Source organism: Muscardinus avellanarius (assembly GCF_963383645.1).
Source record: "Muscardinus avellanarius genome assembly, chromosome: 14".
NCBI lineage: Eukaryota > Metazoa > Chordata > Mammalia > Rodentia > Gliridae > Muscardinus > Muscardinus avellanarius.
The window spans coordinates 75513869-75534146 of record NC_137800.1 but is presented as its reverse complement, the minus strand read 5'-3'; the positions used below and the strand labels follow the sequence as shown (position 1 = coordinate 75534146).

Below are 20278 nucleotides of genomic sequence, written 5' to 3'. Positions count from 1 at the left end.
ACTTACTTTAGTTATCTTAATTTATTGCAAATTTCCAAAGTATTTCAAACACATACAACCAAAATTTAGGGGATTCCTTTACAAAAAAAAAAAAAGTCAGTAACAATACTAATAGGCACTAACTTACAAAGTAGTTCTTTAAAAACCCAAATATTCTAAAATCAGATTGATAATGGTCTACAAAGAGAGAAAATACATACTATATGTTGAAGGATTGTTTTATCTTCAATATCAGTTTCATGGCAAAAATTTTTTAGTTCAACTACTTAGTGTATATAGAAAGATATTTGTAAGTTTCAGCAACTATTTCTATTGCTGTTTGTTTGAAAAAATGAGTTATATGTGCAATTATCTGCTCCATGGATTTCTTTTTTTAGGAACTTTAGAATATTGCTCATATTCTGAAATTGTGCCCACCGAAACACAAATTGGCATTTTCCTCAGTGGTTACCTGAGGCTAGATAAGAAACTGCACATTTACCACAAAGAAACACCAGATGATTTGGGAGGTAATGCAAATGCTCTAAAAATGAACAGTAGTGACGACTGCCCAAGATTTGTGATTTAGTAGATTTGTAATAGCTTTTAGCTATCAAACTGTTGCTTAAAATGAATGAAATTTCTGGCCAGGCATGGTGATGCATGCCAGTAATCCCAGTGCTTGGGAGGCTGAGACAGAAGGATTGCAGGTTCTGCGGGTTCAAGGCCAGCTGTGGCAATTTAGCAAGACCCTGTTTCAAAATAAAAAATAAAAGGGTCTGGAGGTATAACTCAGAGATAGAATGCCCCTGGTTTCAATCCCCAGGACCAGGAGAAGAGAAAGAGGAGGAAGAAAAGGAGAGAAAGAGGAGGAGAAGGAGGGAGGTGAAGAGGGGAAGTTGATGGCAAAATTTCTAGTCTGCAAATTTTGCAGCAATAAAGCTGTTAAAAATAAATTTTATTTTTGATGATAAACTTTTTTATCATCAAAATACTCAGGGGCATTTGACCACCGAGCTACATCCCCTTCCCTATGTTTTATTCTTTATTTTGCAACAGGGTCTCAGTAAGTTGCAGAGGGCCTCAGAAAGTGGCTGAGACTGTCCACAAACCATGATCCTCCAGTCTCAGCCTCCCAAATGCTGGGATTACAAACGTGCTCCACCATGCCCAGCTGACGATAAACTTTTAAACCAAATTTACAATAGAATTTACAACTTCCGTGGGGTGATTTTTCTAAAAACTTTACTTTTGGTCCATAAATTAGATGAAAAGAAACTTTTCAAATAACAAACAACTATATTTCTATTTGAGGCATCTGATAACATTCATGTCAAACTAGCATACATTAACTATATGCAAATTCCTCTCCTGATAATGAAGACATCTACATTAATAGCCTTAACTGTGATTTTCAAATTGCTTAAGAAAATTTAACATTAAAAATGAATTAAATACGTGCTTGGGAGGTGGAGACAGGAGGATCGTGCAGGTTCGAAGCCAGCCGAGCTGGCCTAAGAGACCCTGTTTCCAAATAAAAAAGTATATATATAAAAAAAAAGGTCTGGGAGTGTAGCCTGGAGGTAGAAGGGTTTCCAGGAACCCCAGTACTACTACTACTACTACTATTACTAATAATAATAATAATAATAATAATAATAATAATAATAATAAAAATAGATTTGGAAAAGTCATTTAATCCAAATGAAAAGCCATGCTTCACAGAATGGAATATCATGACACCTCTTACAGCCACCTGTGTTAAATCACTGTCTTTGGGTAAAATATTCTTAAAATCATCACTCCTTTGAAGTATATTATCTGTCCTGCTTCAGTAGATTTGTGAATTACTTTCATCACCATCTTCCTTGAGAAACAGAAATTTAGTTTTTAATGTCTCAACTTGTACTTTTTAGTTCACTTTCTACCAAAAGGGATTATTCCAAAATCATTTTTAAAGTTATAAGCGAATAAATAAGTAGTTATAGATTCAGACTATACAAAAATGGCAAAACTACTATACCAAAGGGCAGTCAGACTTCCCATGCTTCCAACCTACCTCACCAGCAATCAGCAAGACAGCGTTCTCCCACCTCCTAGACTGGAGAGAGCTAGTGGTCCTCCAACACGGTGGCAGGAACATATTTCTTCTATCAGCAAGTGTTTTGCGTGCTGTTCTTTAAAGGGAGGCATAGGTTCACTTGCATTGGGAAAGAACTAGAAAGCAGGACTATACTAAACATCTTTCAAACATCATCTCAAGTGAAATCACTCTTCACAACCCAAGCATATAGACAAGACTACAGTACAACCTAATAGATGGAAACCTACCAAACTATTTTTTAATGGATTGCTAAACAATAGTAACATTTTACTTAATCCCAGAGCAAATGTTAAATGGGAACAACAGACATCAGCTTGAGCATCTATAGAAACTGATTCATTTCAATTTTTTACTTGAGACAATTTTGGTCATTTATATTTTGCTTAAAATTATCCATCTCTTCCATATTTTCAAATTTATTTGCATCTGTTCTTCATACAGAATTCTTATAATTCTATCCATCTCTCTTGAATTCTGTTTATGTCTGTATCCTGATTCCTAAACTTAGGTAGTCTTTTTCTAGTGTTTTGACTTAGCTAGTCCTTTTATTTGTTTTCTGTCCCAATAATTCCAACTTTTTTTTGTGTGTGTGTGGTACTAGGGATGGAACCAGGGGCGTTCTACCCCCAAGCTACATCCCCAACTCTATTTTTTATTCTTTATTTTTGAAACAGAGTCTCACTGAGTTGCAAAGGGCCTCACTAAGTAGCTGAGGCTGTGTGCAAACCTGTAATCCTGTCTCAGCCTCCCAAATGCTGGGATTACAAGCGTGCGCCACCACACCTGGCTTAATTCCAACTTTTATGTCTGTATCCTGACTCCAAATCTTGAGTAGTCTATCTTTTCCTAGTGTTTTGACTTATTTAGCCCTTTCTTTTTTCCTGATCCATTAATTCTGTTATTGGTTCCTCTTCCTACTTCATGTATGTATGGGTTTGTTTTGTTGTTGTTGTTATTGTTTTCTTGTTGTTGTTTGAGTTTTTTGGGAAGGGGTTCTTTGAGGAGAATAGGTGTTTCACTGATATTCTTCATGAATAATAAAATATTAACTGTTAAATTTTTCTGAGTAAACTTTTGCATATATGCTATGCCCTAAGTATTTGGACATAAAGTTCAGGGTTATTTTTATTACTCTCTGAAAAACCTATCATTTCTCTTTGATATGCACTTCAGTCAAAGGTTTTTCTGGGAGAGTGTTTCTTAATTTCCAAATAGTTATTTTTATTACATATTGAGTATAGTTTCTAACTTAATCAGATAAGGGAATATGACCCACAAAATATCCACTTCTTATATTTGTTATGATTGTACTTTGCTTTGGCCAAGTAAGGTAAGAATTCTATGTTTCTAGTCATTAGGGTTTAGAAAAAATATGCATTTCCAAACAAAAGCTCCCTGAACCATCTCGTGGAGCTGTGACCTGATAACCTGCCCTACCCTTCTGAAGAATAAATCACAGTAACAATTGCTCATGTCTCCTTGTCCTCTTGCAAAATGCATTCTAACTTGCAAATCTGGAACCATAACACCCCCAGGTAGAAAACAAGGCAATCAATTACTTTTAATAGTCAGATGATACTATCACCTTGGAATTTCATCAAAACAAAGACATGTAATACTCCTAAATTTTGCTCACCAAAGACCTGTTTTAAGTTTTCATATTTTTATGGTAGCATCTCAGTTCCTCTTCAGTGCTAGTAACTCAGGCAAACTGAGTTACTAGCCCACCAATACAATACAAGAGCCTGCCCACCCACCAATACAAGAGAAAAGCATTCGTCTCCTAACAAGAAAGCTTTGGCAACCAGGCATGGTGGTGCATTGCCTGTAATCTTGTACTTTCAAAGCTGAGACAGGAGGATCACAGGTTCACAGCCAGATTCAGTGACTTATAAAGAGGCCCTCTGCAACTGTTTCAAAATAAAAAATTACGTAGGGCTGGGGGTATAGTTCATAGGTAGAATACCCCTGCTTTCAATTCTAAGGGAAGGAGGGAGGATGAGTAGATGGACAGACAGACGGACAGATGAACTCTTAGCATGATTTGCAGAAACCTTCAGCTGAGAAGGACCAGAATTATTTTAAATATGAGTAACTGCTGAAAATCAGTCCTATTGAGTCTTGAAGACTCTAAGCTCCAATCAGATCAGCCTTGATGATCTAAGACTCATACAATGAGGTCCTTTGAGAAAGGAAATCTTGTTTAAAATCACCAAGGAAATCCCAAAGTCTTATACAAGAATCAGCGGATATTTCACCAAGAGGACAATTGGAGACCAGAAGTTGTTTACTTCAAGTTTCTTCTGGAAGTTCATAATGAAAACTGGAAGCTTCCTCATCTCTGGAGAAATTGAAGAAATAGCTTCTTCTATTTAGTACCTTAGTAGATACTAAGATTTTCACATACATTATCTTCCTTTAATCTCCACAAAAGTAGTCATTAAAGAAAATAATCTAGGCTTATCTGCTTATACACTGTAAGTATTTTAGTAACTGGTATGCCAAGGAAAGCTTCATTAAAACATAGTTTTTCAAGCCGGCCACCATGGTGCACACCTGTAATCCCAATGCTTGGGAGGCTGAGACAGAGGATTGCAGGTTCAAGGCCAGCCTTGCCAATTTAGTGAGATCCTGTATCAAAATAAAAAATAAAAAAATGGATAGAGGTATAGTTTAGTGGTATGTTCGATCTCAAGTACCCGAAAAATAATTTTGGCTATGAAGTTGTCCCTTGATATAAGACACAATTATTTAGGGTTAAATTGAGATTCTAGTATTTTTGCCACTAGGCCAGGAAGAATGCCCTTGAACCTTCTAAGATTTCAGTTAGTGATTTCAGCAAACATTTGTTTCAAAAACCAATATGCCCATCCATTCCCTTTGAAGTAATCATTACATAAGAAATAAATATTTAAGCTCTTTTAATCAAACAACCTCATGAAATTCAATCCCACACTGACTTTTATACTATTGATCAGTGTACTATAGAGGTAACTATGGCTAATAACCTGAATAATTATTTCATTTGGCACAAAATTCAAAGTAACATGCATCCTGCCTTCCTTTTCGATTCTTCTTTTCAGCCTTTTCTCCTTTGCACTTAAGTTTTACTTTACACCTAAGTAGCCATTTCTTAGCACTCCAAATTTCTTGCTTACAAATTCCTCTGGTTTCCCATTTACCACTAACATTCTTAGCTCCTCCTCCCACAAACTGTCACTCAGACTACATCTTTTCTGGGATACTTTACCTTTTTCAATGGTTAAATCCCATCTTTTGGACTTCTCCTCTTAGCGGAATGCACCTTGTCCTCAGTGCTATATTCAGAAAACATTTATTGAGCCCCTGTTATCTACCATGTTCTTTATCAGGGGCCATGAATGCAAAGATAAATGAAATACAAGATTCCAAGTGGTGTAGGAAAAGACAGGGCAAATGTGTTAACCAGAGGACTACCGTGTCATTCTGGGAGCCAGAAAGATAGACAACGTTTGAAGTCCAGCCCTCCAGGACCCCAAATTGAATGGTGAAATTCAATTGGAATGTGGGATTGAACGATGGAACTGTGGGAAGAAAGCAGGGAAGAGGAAAAGCATTCTGGGCAAAGGAAATTGCAAGACAAGTCAGAAAAAGAGATGAGATGTGCTCTGTTGATGATAGAAAACACAGTTTCTTCAACCAAGGCATTCAGTTCAAAACAGGACCATGCCAGATGTGGTAGTACACTACTGCAATCCAGTATCTGAAGGCTGAAACAGGAGGATTGTAGGTTCAAAACCAGCCTCAGCAACATAGAGACTCTCAGAAACCTACCCAAACCCTCCTTACAAACAAAAACTTAAAAGGGCTAGGGATGTAGCTGAGAGGTATAAAATGCCCCTGGTTCAAACCCCAATACCTCTCCCCAAAATAAAACACAAAAAATTTAGAACTACTCTTTTGTAAACATTTTCAACCTATAATAAAAGCAAAAATCAATCAAGGAAAGTCAGCCTTAACTTTATTCCTAACCATGTATTAGTATCTAATATACTAACTATATATTAGTATCCAGTGCTTTCTTAACCCCAAGGGGGATCATTAGTGATGTGTGAACACCACATAAACTTTCAAATTCTGTCCAAAGACCAGAGTGGCACTTTGTGACTCTCCTGATCGGCACTATGAATGTATAGTTGTCAAAAAATGGCTTGTAGAGGAAAGACTTGTTCACCATCTCATAACAGGCTGAACAAATCCTAAGGAACAACGGAGGCTCTGGCACAAGGCTTGCAGATGACTCTACTGGGATTCGGGGAGGAGGGCTTTCTAAGCATCTTCCTTCCGTCCTTCCTTATGACCTAACACATGAAGGCTGAAGCTCTCTCCCCACAGTTAGGTTGAAAATCACCAACCGCAAATGTGGAAGTAATCCACCAACTGACCAACAGAGAGAAAGCACTACAAACATCATTATGTAGTGTCACTTAATTCTAAGAAAAAAGAAAAAAGTTCAGCTTTGCAACCTACCATTTTGACCCATACCAGTACAAGACCCTGGACGACAAATATTGTTGCAATATCTTCCTATAACTATCAAAATCGGAGAGAAAAGGAAACAGAAATCAGATACCATCATTGTCAAAAGAAGGCAGCAGCCTCGGAAGGCCACCTGCCCCATTCATGCTGTCTGTGTCGGATCTACCACCTGGACTGCTCCTGACGCGCCTCTGATATCACAGCGCCTCAGGTCTCTCCTGGAAAGCAAGACAGCAGTAATTCCCTCCCCATTAGAAGAATGAGGCATTGTGAGCCACCCAAGCCCTGAGTTAGACTACACTGCCAGGTTGCAGCTCAGAGGTAGAGTGGGCTTAGTATAAAAGGCCCTGGGCTCAATTCCCAGCACCACATTAAGAAAAATCGATAAAATAGAGAATGGAATCATAAGAGAGTGAACATTATTACCCCTTTTCAGTGAGGGTTAAATAAAAGGCATGGAGCATAACACACATGGTTTAGAATAAGTAAATATTTAAATAGACTAGTTACTCCTTGCCTGTAGACTATTTTCTTATACAAAAAGGATAGTTTTCTGGGTGTGGCAGCACACGCCTATAATCCCAGCACTTAGGAGGCTGAGAAAGGAGGATGATAGATTTGAAATCGGCCTCAACAACTCATAAAGACCCTGTTTAAAAATTTAAAAAATGCAAAGGGCTAGAGTATTACTCAGGGGTAGAATTCCCCTGGGTTCAATCCCTACTACAAAAAAAAGAATAATTCTAATCTCTGAAAACTAATGCAAACCGATGCTAATATAGCAGTATATAGGAAGGCTTTATCATTTCCCATTTACAGACAAGGAAGGTTAGCGCTGAAAGATGAACCAGCTTTCCTAAGATCTCATAGCTACTCTCACAAACAAGGACTGAGTCGGCTGGTTTTCAACTAGAGCATCCTCAGTTCCCAAAGTCAGCTGATTGGGGAAGTCAAGCTCCCCTTTGTCCAATGTCCATTTCTGGAAAATGGACAGAAGTGATTGAGGAGAATTAATGGTACTGAGGACTGAGCATTCTACCTTTGAGCTACCAAAAGTAATGCAGGCTAATCTCAGAGAAAAAACACCTCAAAGAATTGCACATAAGAAAATTATTCAATAAGTTTTGTTTTGTTGATACAAAATTTTTAATTCTACTGTTAAGCATCTACTTAGGGCAAAAGTTCAGGTGTTCTGCCAAAACAAATTAAATAATATTCTTTTTTTTTTTTGTACTAGGCATTGAACCCAGGATCTTGTTCATGCTAGTCAAGTGCTATCTCTTGAGCTATATGCCCCATCCCTGGGCAATCATTTTGTATTAGCAGAATCCCAACCCTGACCAAGAAGAAAGATACCAAACATACACTGAGAAGGGAGGCCAACAACTGAGCACAGCGGATGCACAGTATCCGCCTTCTGCAAAGAAAGAGGCAAGTGTCCTATATGAGTGAACAGAGTGTGACTCAAAGACTATTTCAGTACAAGATCCTATTTCAACCTTGTTGTCCATCTGCTTGCCGAGAATGTAAAGTTGTCTGGTTCCAAGTTAGAAAGAAGGATGGAATCATCTGCTAGAGCCACATAAGCAGGAGCCCAGCAAGGGCACCACGCGATTACATAATATAGCCTTGCAATGAGATCCCTGTTCATACCTTCCGGTTACCTGGCTGGACTACATGCCATTGCGAAGCCTCATCCCACACAGGTGAGTTCAGGGATCCATCTAAACAAATAAGAATGCTATAAAATTCATCCTTCATTTAGTGTAGGTTAGTTGAAAGGAAAGAACAACTCAAAGAATCGCATATGAGAAAAAAAAATTAGTCAAGACGGTTTTGTTTTGTTTCTTTTGGTACTAGGGATCAACTGCAGGGGAGGTCAGTGTAATTCTGAATGTCACCATCTTCTTATATTTATTTATTTATTTATTTACTTATTTATTTTGCTGTATTGGGTATTGAATCCAGGGGCATTGTACGTTCAAGCTACATCCCCAGCCCTGTTTTCTATTCTTTATTTTGAAATAGGGTCTAAGATGCAGAGGGCCTCACCAAGTACCTGAGGCTTGCGACAAACCTACAATCCTCCTGTCTCAGCCTCCCAAGTACTGGGATTACAAGTGTGTGCCACCATGCCCAGCCCCCTTTAGTTTGAAACAAGTAAGTTACGGCATGCTGGCCTCAAATTTGTGATCCTCCTGTCTCAGCCTCCCAAGTACTAGGATTACGGACATGTACCATCCTGCCTTGTTAATAAGTATTTTAAATACAGACACTGAGCCGGGCATGGTGGCACGTGATTGTAATTTCTATATTTGGGAGGTTGAGATAGGAAGATCACCAGCTCCAGATAGCCTCAGAGATCTAGCAAGGCCCTTGGTAACTTAGCGGGACCTTGTTTCAAAATTTAAAAAAAAATAAAGCTCTGGGTATAGCTCAGAACTAGAAATGCTTCTGGGCTCAATGCTCAGTACTACTAAATAAATACATAAAGACATAAATAAAGACAAACATTGACTACTTGTCAGAAGTTATAGCTGGTCATTCTTTCCTCCCTACTCCAGCATTTCCACCTTTTCTATGGGAACCACTAAGGACCTAAAGTTCACTTCTCTCTATTCTACTCGGACTAACCCTCCCTCTTATAAATTTATGACCGCTGCGTGTGTGTGTGTGTGTGTGTGTGTGTGTGTGTGTGTGTGTGAGAGAGAGAGAGAGAGAGAGAGAGAGAGAGAGAGAGAGAGAGAAGGGGGGAGGGAGGGAGGGAGGCTGGGGACTTAACTCATGGGCATTTCTCTGAGCTACACAATTAGCTCTTATTTTATTTTATATTTTATTTTTTATTTTTTGGTGGTACTGGGAGTGAAACCCAGAGGCTTTCTACCTCCGGGCTATACTCCCAAACCTATTTTATTTGGAAACAGGGTCTCACTTAGCTGAGGCTGGCTTCGAACCTGCACAATCCTCCTGTCTCAGCCTCCCAAGTGCGGGGATTACAAGCGTGCGCCACCACACCCGACTAGCTCTTATTTTATTTTGAAACAGGGTCTCACTAAGTTGCTGAGGCCGGCCTTGAAACTGAGATCCTCCTGTATCAGCTTCCCAAGTACTAGGATTACAGGTGGGCACCAAATGCTCAGCTTCTACCTTCTTGAGGACAAGAGAACACAGAGGCGCCAGGAGTACCAAACTTTAGAGACGCTTAAGGAAATGAGGACTCTGAAAGTTAATGCATTCCGAGGTATCAACAAGAAAAGTTCTGATTCCATTTTTAAAGGTGAGGGAAACTTCAAGTTCACAGTTATCATTACAGCTAATGTCATAGGCTAAATGATCATTTGCAGTTTGGCCAAAAACCAAACCAATAAGGATAATATTGCTTCCAAAGTAGAATGAACTCTACCTCTGGGCTACACTCCCAGACCTATTTTATTTTATTTATTATTTATTTATTTATTTATTTATTTATTTATTTATTTATTTATTTTGGAAATGGGGTCTCCTAAGCCAGCGCGGCTGGCTTCGAACCTGCGTGATGCTCCTGTCTCCGCCTCCCAAGCGCGGGGATTACAAGAGTGCGCCACCACGCCCGGCGAACTCTAAGTTCTAAACATCCAAGCTGCACACAAATTTTTGAAACACTACACATTCGTAAGCTTGGGCCACCAACAAAACACATAACACATTTTTCTTCTTGTGTTTCTTCTTTCCAGCTGCAGAAGAAAATAAAAAGTACATAAGTGTGTAACTGGGATTGAGATTTGACCTCCTTCCCTAGTAGCTACTTCAATTGAAAAAATGAGTTAATGACCGCCATTGGCTCCTAAGGGCCCAAGGTGAATTTATTTTCTCCCCTGTACCCAATAAGAATAACTGGACCTACTTTAGGACAGGCAGTGACTGAGGAAAGAGCTCCACATTATGCAGACATAGTAAAGACAAAAGGTTTGGGAAGGGTTTTAGTCAATTTCTATTGGCAAAGAGAGTAGGTGGAGCTACTGCTCTGAACCCCAAGGGGAAAGCAGAGTTTTGAGCAGATACTCTAAGTGTGTGCGTGCATGAGTGTAGACATTTGAGCTATAATAAAAGAGTTGGAGGAGCAATGATGATGTGCTTCCAAAGAGGAAAATTATTGCCATAACAACATAATGGCTAAGCTGGCCCAATATTCTTTTTCCTTAAAGAACTATAATCATGGATCAAAGCTGGAAGGAAACTCTTAGGCTCCTCCATTGGACAGAATACCCACAGTGGGCGGCTGCCAAACCAGATGAGTGAAGAAAAGCAAGATCAAGCCCTTTCAGCAGGAAAAGGATGGTACCTTCAAATTACATGACAGCCCCATTTGGATAATGTAATCTTCCTCCATGACTTAAGCTTATTGGACCCAGGATGGATGCCTGTCTGAAGAAGGGCCAATCAAGCCGGGTGTGGTGGCACATGCTTGTAATCCCAGCATTTGGGTGGCTGAGACAGGAGGATCCCGGTTCGAGGACAGCCTCAGCTACTTAAGTGAGGCCCTTTGCAACTCGGTGAGACCCTGTTTTAAAATAAAGAATAAAAAATATAGGGCTGGGGGTATAGCTTGGAGGTAGAATGCCCCTGGGTTTCATCCCCAGTACCACACACACACACACACAAAGGGTCAATCAGATTTACTCTGCCAGGAATTTGGAATTTGGATTTAGGAACAGCTAATCTGTGCTTGGTTAAAGCCATGTAGCCGCTATATTTTCTCACCTATATAAGCACAGAGAAAGCTAGAGTTAGAGAATAATAAAGCAAATTTATAGTTGGCAAAGTGGCACAAGCTGGTAATTCCAGTATTTTGGAGACTGAGACAGAAAGGTTGCAGGTTCAAGACCAGCCTTGGCAACTTAGTGAGACTCTGAGAAACATAGACCCTGATACAAAAATAAAAAGGAATTGAGTGCTGGGTGTGTAGCTCAGAGGTAGAATGCCTATGAGTTCAGCCCCCAGTACCAAAAGAAGAAAAAAAGGAAAAGCAGACTTTATACAAGATGAGAAAAGGTAAGAGTCAGAAATGAGAATATGGCTGTCCCGTTCTTAGTTCTAGTTTCCTCAAGAAGACATCTGCATTCCTAGCTTTTGGTTCCTCAAGATACTCCTTGTCCCTATAATAAATGTTCCTTTTTTGTTAAAATCAGCTCAAACTTTTTGTTATTTGAAATGACAAACACCTTTATTAAACCATATTACCATAAACTAAATCAAGATTATGCTATAAAAAAAAAGCAAAATCTATGTAAATCTGCCGAGGCTAGATTCAAATTGTGGTCCCCTTGAATATAAGCCATCTAGTCTAGAGCAAATTTCCTCAGCTCTCTGATCCTGAGTGTCCTTGTCTACAAAATGTAGTTAATTTCCCCATATGGTTGTGAAAAGCAGAAAAATGTATGTTGGGCCTCTGGTGCACAGTAAGCATGAATTATAACTCCTGGCAGAATTCAACAGAGCAGCATCCATGGCAATAGTGGTATTATGTGATGTGGTTACAACCTAGCAAAAGTTGCTGCCTGAGCATTAGAAATAGAACACTAAACCCAAAGGGCTCAAGCCTGTGACCAGAGATAAGAACCTGGAGAAAGTACTTTCTCTAAGAGACTGGGTTTCCCGTGTTTCTGCTACTCCTGCAAAAGGACCATTCAGGCATTGTAAGTGAATTTAAACTGTCCTATTTAGCCAGGCGTGGTGGTGCACGCTTGTAATCCCCGCGCTTGGGAGGCTGAGACAGGAGGATCGCACAGGTTCGAAGCCAGCCTCAGCTACTTAGTGAGGCCCTCAGCAACTTAGTGAGACCCTGTTTCCAAATAAAATATAAAAAAGGTCTGGGAGTATAGCCTGGAGGTAGAAAGCCTCTGGGTTCCACCCCCAGTAACACACACACACACACACAAAAAAAAAAAAAAACTATCCTATTTTATCCCCTTGTAGAGATTCCAAGTTGCCATTCTCTCTCTCCTCCATCCCTCTCTAACTTTTCATTCCTCCTTCTTGTGATCTGAAGACAGAGGATTACCTTCCACACTACATTTGCTTCCTATGCTGCTGGTACACTGAATTTGCACCTTCCATTAAATGATCCAGGAGCTGCCCAGGGCCAGATTTTCCCAAGACGAGTGAGAGAACATGAGGCTGGGCTTTCAGTGCCCAGACCAATGGTCAGACAGGCCTAAACTAGACACTGGTCAAACAAAAGCCATAAAGGCATTGGCCAGTATAAACAGTGTCCCACGGGAGAAACCCATAGCCACAGTGTGGACAACTAGGTATCAGACAAGTAGCAGGTAAGTGATGTAGTCTGTGAAGGCAGAGTACAAATGCTCACAACCAGTTCCTTTCATTTCCCATTAGGGCGGAGTTGCAAGGCGCTTTGGTACTAGAAGTCCAACTTAGGTGGAGGCTCTCATAATGTTGCTATGGGAACCTTGATAAAAAGTTTACATACAGCCGGGCGTGGTGGCACAAACTTGTAATATATCCCCCCCCCCCCACGGGCTCGGAAGGATCCCATAGGTTCAAAGTCAGCTGCACTGGCTTAAGAGACCCTGTTTCCAAATAAAAGTATAAAATAGGTCTGGGAGTGTAGCCCGGAGATAGAAGGGTTTCCAGGAACCCCAGTGCCACCAAAAAAAAAAAAAAAGTTTACATACAAAATCAGAACTTATAAATTTCTTCACACACACACACACACACACACACACACACACACACACAAAATACTAAACCCAAATATATTTACTGAGTTACCCTAGTATATGCTAAATCAGGTTTGACTCTTTTTTTTTTTTTTTAGAACTGGGGATGGAACCCAAGAGCTTTCTACCTCCAAGCCTCACCCCCAGCCCTATTTTTTTTTTTAAACAGGGTCTCACTAAGTTGCAGAGGACCTCATTAAGTTGCTGAGGCTGGCCACTAATCTGATCCTCCTGTCTCAGCCTCTCAAGTATAGGATTACAAGCGTGCACCACCACGCCCAGGCTAAAATGTTTTTTAAAGTACCATCTACCACACTTTACTTCTGTAATTTATGGGGAAAGCCCAGGACAACTCTAGCGACATGATATTTTATCAGCTTATCTCCCTTCTCCATCAATTTATACATTAGAGCAATAATTTGAATTCTGTAAACATCACAGATCCCTTTAAGAACACGATGAAACAATGAATTCACTTCAAATACAGGCAAACATGAAATTTTACACATTTCCTCACATGCTCAGTCCTGCTGAGCCCTATCTATGACTCCTCAAGGACTAAACAGCCTAATAAACTTCACTTGGCATTTCTTCAAATGATGCATGTTTCAGAATGTGCTACTAGGTAAGACTCACAAGAGTATTACCACACTGACCCTCACCTAAAATCACATGCTGCTGAAACACAAGAAGATAGGGCCTTGCATGCCTGGCAGGGAGAGTTGGCTATTGCCAAAGAAGTCTACTGCAAACCCTGAGTCTGTTTTCTGTTAACCATAACACAACATGTGAGACTGGATGATTTATAAAGAAGACGGTTTTTTTCGACCCAAGGTTCTGGAAGCTGGACATCCAGAATCAGCAGCTGCATCTGGAAAGCACTTCAGGCTGCTAAAGCAGAAAGCAGGCAAACAGGTGCAGAAAACATAAAAAATGTGAGCAGTAGGCGTTCTCTGGCAGTAACTAATCCGGCCCCTAAAGAATAAGAGCAAGGCTGCGAAGGGCCCAGATTCCAATACCCAAGGAGACGTTATAAAAAGCCGGGCGTGGTATCGCACACGTGTAATCCCAGCATTTTGAAGGCTGAGACCGGAGAATTGAGGATTGCGACCAGCCTCAGCTACTTAGTGAGGCCCTTTGCAACACAGTGAGACCCTGTTTCAAAAAAAAAAAAAAAAAAGAATAAAAAATAGTGCTGGGAGGCCGGGCGTGGTGGCCCACTCTTGTAATCCCCGCGCTTAGGAGGCGGAGACAGGAGGATCGCAAAGGTTCGAAGCCAGCCTTGCTGGCTTAAGAGACCCTGTTTCCAAATAAAAATGTAAAAATAGGTCTGGAAGCGTAGCCCGGTGGTAGAAGGGCTTCCAGAAACCCCAGTACCACCACCACCAAAAAAAAAATAATAATAAGGCTGGGGGTGTGGGTCGGGGGTAGAATACTCCTGCGTTCCATTCCCAGTACGCAAAAAAAAAAAAAAAAAAAAAAAAAAGGTAAAAAGAGAGGGCGGTGGCTGCGGCGGGCGGAGCGGCGCGGGCCGGGGCGGGCAGGGGGCGGGCCAGGAACGCCCCCTTCCGGCTGGCTGGCGGCAGACGGGCTCTGATTGGTTGGAGCGGCGGCGCCTTCCGCATGGCCCCGGAAGAACATCGAGCGGAGGGCGGGAGGAGGAAGTAGCCGGCACCGGAGGAAGTCTGAGGGGGCGGCTACTCGCGGACCAGACGCCCCCAGCCCGGTGAGCCGCCGCGAACCCCGCACCCCGCTCTCCGCGCCGGTGTCCACTCCGCGGCCGCGCCCCTCTCACGCACTTCCGGGTGCCCCTCCGGGAGCCAGTGCGCCTGCGCGCCGGTCCTCCGCGCACCGGTCCGCCACCCCGCGCCGGCCCGCGGCCCGACGGTTCCTGCGGCGCTTCCGTCCCGCCCGGCACTCAGGCTCCACTGCGCACCGGCGGCGGCATGTCTCGGCGGCGGCACAGCGACGAGAATGACGGCGGGCAGCCTCACAAAAGGAGAAAGACCTCCGATGCAAGCGAAACGGAAGACCATTTGGAATCCTTAATATGCAAAGTAGGAGAAAAGAGTGCCTGCTCTTTGGAGAGCAACCTAGAAGGCTTGGCTGGCGTTTTGGAAGCGGATCTTCCCAACTACAAGAGCAAGATCCTGAGGCTTCTGTGTACCGTTGCGCGTCTGTTACCCGAGAAGCTGACAATTTATACAACGTTAGTTGGGCTGCTGAATGCCAGGAATTATAACTTTGGTGGAGAATTTGTAGAAGCCATGATTCGTCAACTTAAAGAATCACTGAAAGGGAACAATTATAACGAGGCGGTGTACCTGGTCCGTTTTCTCTCTGATCTTGTGAACTGTCACGTGATCGCCGCCCCATCGATGGTTGCTATGTTTGAAAATTTTGTAAGTGTGACTCAGGAAGAGGATGTGCCCCAGGTGCGACGGGACTGGTATGTGTATGCATTTCTCTCTTCTTTGCCCTGGGTTGGAAAGGAGTTGTATGAAAAGAAAGATGCAGAGATGGACCGCATCTTTGCCAGCACTGAAAGCTATCTTAAAAGTCGCCGAAAGACTCACGTGCCCATGCTTCAGGTGTGGACTGCTGATAAACCACATCCACAAGAAGAGTATTTGGATTGCCTGTGGGCCCAGATTCAGAAGCTGAAAATGGATCGTTGGCAGGAACGTCACATCCTAAGACCTTATCTTGCCTTTGATAGCATCCTCTGTGAAGCACTGCAGCACAGTCTCCCTCCTTTTACGCCGCCTCCTCACACTGAAGATTCAGTGTACCCGATGCCCAGGGTCATCTTCAGGATGTTTGACTACACAGATGATCCTGAGGGGCCGGTTATGCCAGGAAGTCACTCGGTGGAGAGATTTGTTATAGAAGAGAATCTTCATTGCATCATCAAGTCCCACTGGCGGGAAAGGAAGACGTGTGCTGCACAGCTAGTGAGCTATCCGGGGAAAAACAAGATCCCCTTGAACTACCACATCGTGGAGGTGATCTTCGCAGAGCTGTTTCTGCTTCCAACACCCCCTCACATAGATGTGATGTACACAACACTTCTCATTGAACTGTGTAAACTTCAGCCTGGCTCTTTTCCTCAAGTTCTTGCACAGGCAACTGAAATGTTATACATGAGGCTAGACACAATGAATACTACATGCGTAGACAGGTTTATTAATTGGTTTTCTCATCATCTAAGTAACTTTCAATTCCGTTGGAGCTGGGAAGATTGGTCTGATTGTCTTACTCAGGATCCTGAACGTCCCAAACCAAAGTTTGTGAAAGAAGTTCTAGAAAAATGTATGAGGTTGTCTTACCATCAGCGCATATTAGATATTGTTCCTGCTACCTTCTCAGCTCTCTGTCCTGCAAACCCAACCTGCATTTATAAGTATGGAGATGAAAGTAGCAGCTCTCTTCCTGGACATTCTGTGGCACTCTGTTTAGCTGTTGCCTTTAAGAGTAAGGCAACTAATGATGAAATCTTCAGCATTCTGAAAGATGTACCAAATCCTAACCAGGATGATGATGATGAAGGATTCAGTTTTAACCCATTGAAAATAGAGGTCTTTGTGCAGACTCTGTTACACTTGGCAGCCAAGTCGTTTAGCCACTCCTTCAGTGCTCTTGCAAAGTTTCATGAAGTCTTCAAAACTCTAGCAGAAAGTGACGAGGGAAAGCTACATGTGCTTAGAGTTATGTTTGAGGTTTGGAGGAACCATCCACAGATGATTGCTGTTCTCGTTGATAAGATGATTTGTACACAGATTGTCAACTGTGCGGCAGTAGCAAATTGGATCTTCTCCTCTGAACTGTCTCGCGATTTCACTAGGCTGTTTGTTTGGGAAGTCTTGCATTCTACCATTCGTAAGATGAACAAACATGTTCTGAAGATCCAGAAAGAGCTCGAAGAAGCTAAAGAGAAGCTAGCAAGGCAACACAAACGGCGAAGTAGTGACGATGACAGAAGCAGCGACAGGAAAGATGTGGCTCTGGAGGAGCAAATAGAAAGACTGCAGGAAAAAGCGGAATCTGCCCAGAGTGAGCAAAAGAACCTCTTCCTGGTTATATTTCAGCGTTTTATCATGCTCTTGACTGAGCACTTAGTACGCTGTGAAACGGATGGCACCAGTGTGTTAACGCCGTGGTATAAGAACTGTATAGAGAGGCTGCAGCAGATCTTTCTACAGCATCATCAGATAATCCAGCAATACATGGTGACCCTGGAAAACCTCCTCTTCACTGCCGAATTAGACCCTCATATCCTCGCTGTCTTCCAGCAGTTCTGTGCTTTGCAAGCCTAAGGGTCATTTTTTTTTTCCTCATGTCAAGATTTTTTTTTAAATATCTTAAAACAATTTGTCTTGTTTTTGATGTTTTGAATGCTTGTTTTTTTTGTAGTAGCCTACACTTCTTGAAACAAAGGGAGGGAGGAGAACAGTGAGGAATATGTATCTTTAATTTTCCCTAAAAAGCAAATATTTCTTAATAACAGTAATGTGATAGTGACCATGATGTGTTGTATATGTGACAGGTACAACTCTTCTGTGATCATTTTGATATTTTTCTTCTTCAGACACAAAATAGGTTAGAGGTGTGTAAAACATTAGCGGTTAAGTTTATATCACAAAGTAGTAAATAGATCTGATGTGTTTATTACCAGGTAGCATAGCTTTTCACAGCACATAAGTGAAATAAAACTAAAAATATATCCAAAATAAGGAATACACCCATTCACTTGAGAAAGGAATGAATCCCTCTTAGGACCTAATTGCCTCTTAAAGGCCCCATTCCCAACACTAGCACAAGGCAATCAAATTTCAACTGGAGTTTTAGAGGGGACAAACCAAATATAAGTATAGCAAGTATTTACTATATTTTCATCACTGGCTTACTTGAATTTCTCCCTTAGTAAACTGTGAAGGAGGGCAGAAAATAGGTCTGCCATTTCTAGGGTTGTACTTCATATTAAAAGTAATAAATGGCAAATAGATAAGCAGATACATTTTTATAAATATAAACTAATTTATGCTGGTCTCACTCAAAAAAAAGTTCAAGATAATGTACAGCCAACAAAAGGATTTTAATCTACTTTAGAACATCTACCCCCACCCCCAAAAAAAGATATTTCAATCCACATCAACCTAATGAGAACTAAAGGGAGTTTCTGCTTGGCTAATTCTAAAGAATTAGAATTTTGGCCTAATTTCTAGGTCTTTCATCAATTTTGAGTTGACTTTTGTGCAGGGTGAGAGGGTTGGGGTCTGATTCCATTTTTCTACAAATGGATAACCAGTTTTCCCAAGACCATTTTTGAAAAGGCTGTCTTTTTTCTAGCATATGTTTTTGGCACCTTTTTTTTTTTTTTTTCCAGAAATCACTTTGCTATAAGTGTATGGTTTTGTTTCTGTAACTTCTGTTCTACTGGTCTATGTGTCTGTTTTTGTGCCAGTATCATGCTGTTTTATTACTTTAGTTTGGTAGTATCATTTGAAGTCAGGTATTGTGATGCTTTCTGCATGGTTCTTATTGCTGAGAGTTGTTTGGGCTATTCCAAGTCTTTTTTTTCCATTTGAACTTTAGGACTGAGTTTTCTAGCTCTGTGAAGAATTACATTGGTATTTTAATGGAGATTGCATTGAATCTATAAATCACTTTTAGTAGAATGGCCATTTTGATATTTATACTGTCTATCCAGGAGCATGGAAGATCTTTCCATTTTCTAAGATCTTCAAATTTATTTCTTTATTGGTATATAACTTTCATTGTATAGGTTTAATATTTCCTTGGTTAGATTTATTTCTAGGTATTGTTCTTGAGATTAATGTGAATGGAATTGTTTTCTGGACTTCTAAGTGGATTCTATATGTGGTTACTGTATAGAAAACCTGTTGATTTTTGTAGACTTGATTTCTTTTTTTTTTTTTTTTTTTTAACCGCTACTTGGCTGAATTTGTTAATCAGCTCTAGAAATATTTTGGTTCAGCTTTTTAGGGCTTTTAAGTATAGGATCATATCACCTACAGATAACTTCAATTCTTTTTCTCTTATTTGTATGCTTTTTTTTTTTTTTTAATTTGGCACTGGTGATTGAACCCAGAGGAATTCTACCTCTAATACCCCCAGACCAATTTTATTTCTTATTTGGAAATAGGGTCTTGCTAAGTTGCTGAGGCTGGCTTTGAACCTGGGATCCTCCTGTCTCAGCCTCCCAAGTACTAGGTTCACAAGCATGCACCACCATGCCCAACTAATAATCATATGCCTTTGATTTCCTTCTCTTGCCTTATTGCTCTGGCTAGAGTTTTGAGTACTGTATTAAAAAGGAGTGATGATAATGGGCAGCCTTGTCTTTTTTTATTTTGCAGTTTTTCCCCCATTCAGTATGATGTTGGTTTTAGATTTGTTGTATATTGCTTTTATGATGTTGACGTAAGTTCCTTCTATTTTGATTTTCTGCAGTGATTTTAACAAGAACGAGTATTGGATTTTGTCAAATGTGTTTTCAGCTTCTATTGAGATGTTCATGTGGTTTTTATCCTTAGTTTTATTTATGTGGTGAATTACATGTATTGATTTGCATGTGTTGAACCAGCTTTGCATCCTCAGAATGAAACCAACTTAGTCATGATGTATAATTTTCTTGGTATGGTTTTGAATACATATTCCTACTGTTTCATTTTAATTCTTTGCATCTATGTTCATCAAGGATATTGGTCTGTAATTTTCTTTTCTTGAGGTAACTTTATTTGGCTTGGGTATTAAAGTGATACTGACTTCATAGGAATTTGAAAGAATTCCATCTTTTTTATTTCATGAAATAATTTGTGAAGGATTGGGTTTAGTTCTTCTATAAAGGTTTTGTGAGACTGAAATTACTAGAGGAGGGCATAGGTCTAATACTTCAACATAGAGGCACTGGTAGATACTTTCTCAATAAGACTCC

At 40.7% G+C, this 20278-nt stretch overlaps 1 protein-coding gene across 1 annotated transcript; it reads left to right on the top strand.

Annotated features, from left to right (window-relative positions):
• Positions 1–15266: 15266 nt before the first annotated feature.
• LOC308273037 (nuclear cap-binding protein subunit 1-like) lies at positions 15267–17636 on the top strand (the record flags this gene model as incomplete). The annotated part of the gene is made up of 1 exon (XM_080710138.1): positions 15267–17636. The coding sequence occupies one exon, from the start codon at positions 15267–15269 to the stop codon at positions 17634–17636; it is 2370 nt and encodes a 789-aa protein (XP_080566264.1).
• Positions 17637–20278: the final 2642 nt, after the last annotated feature.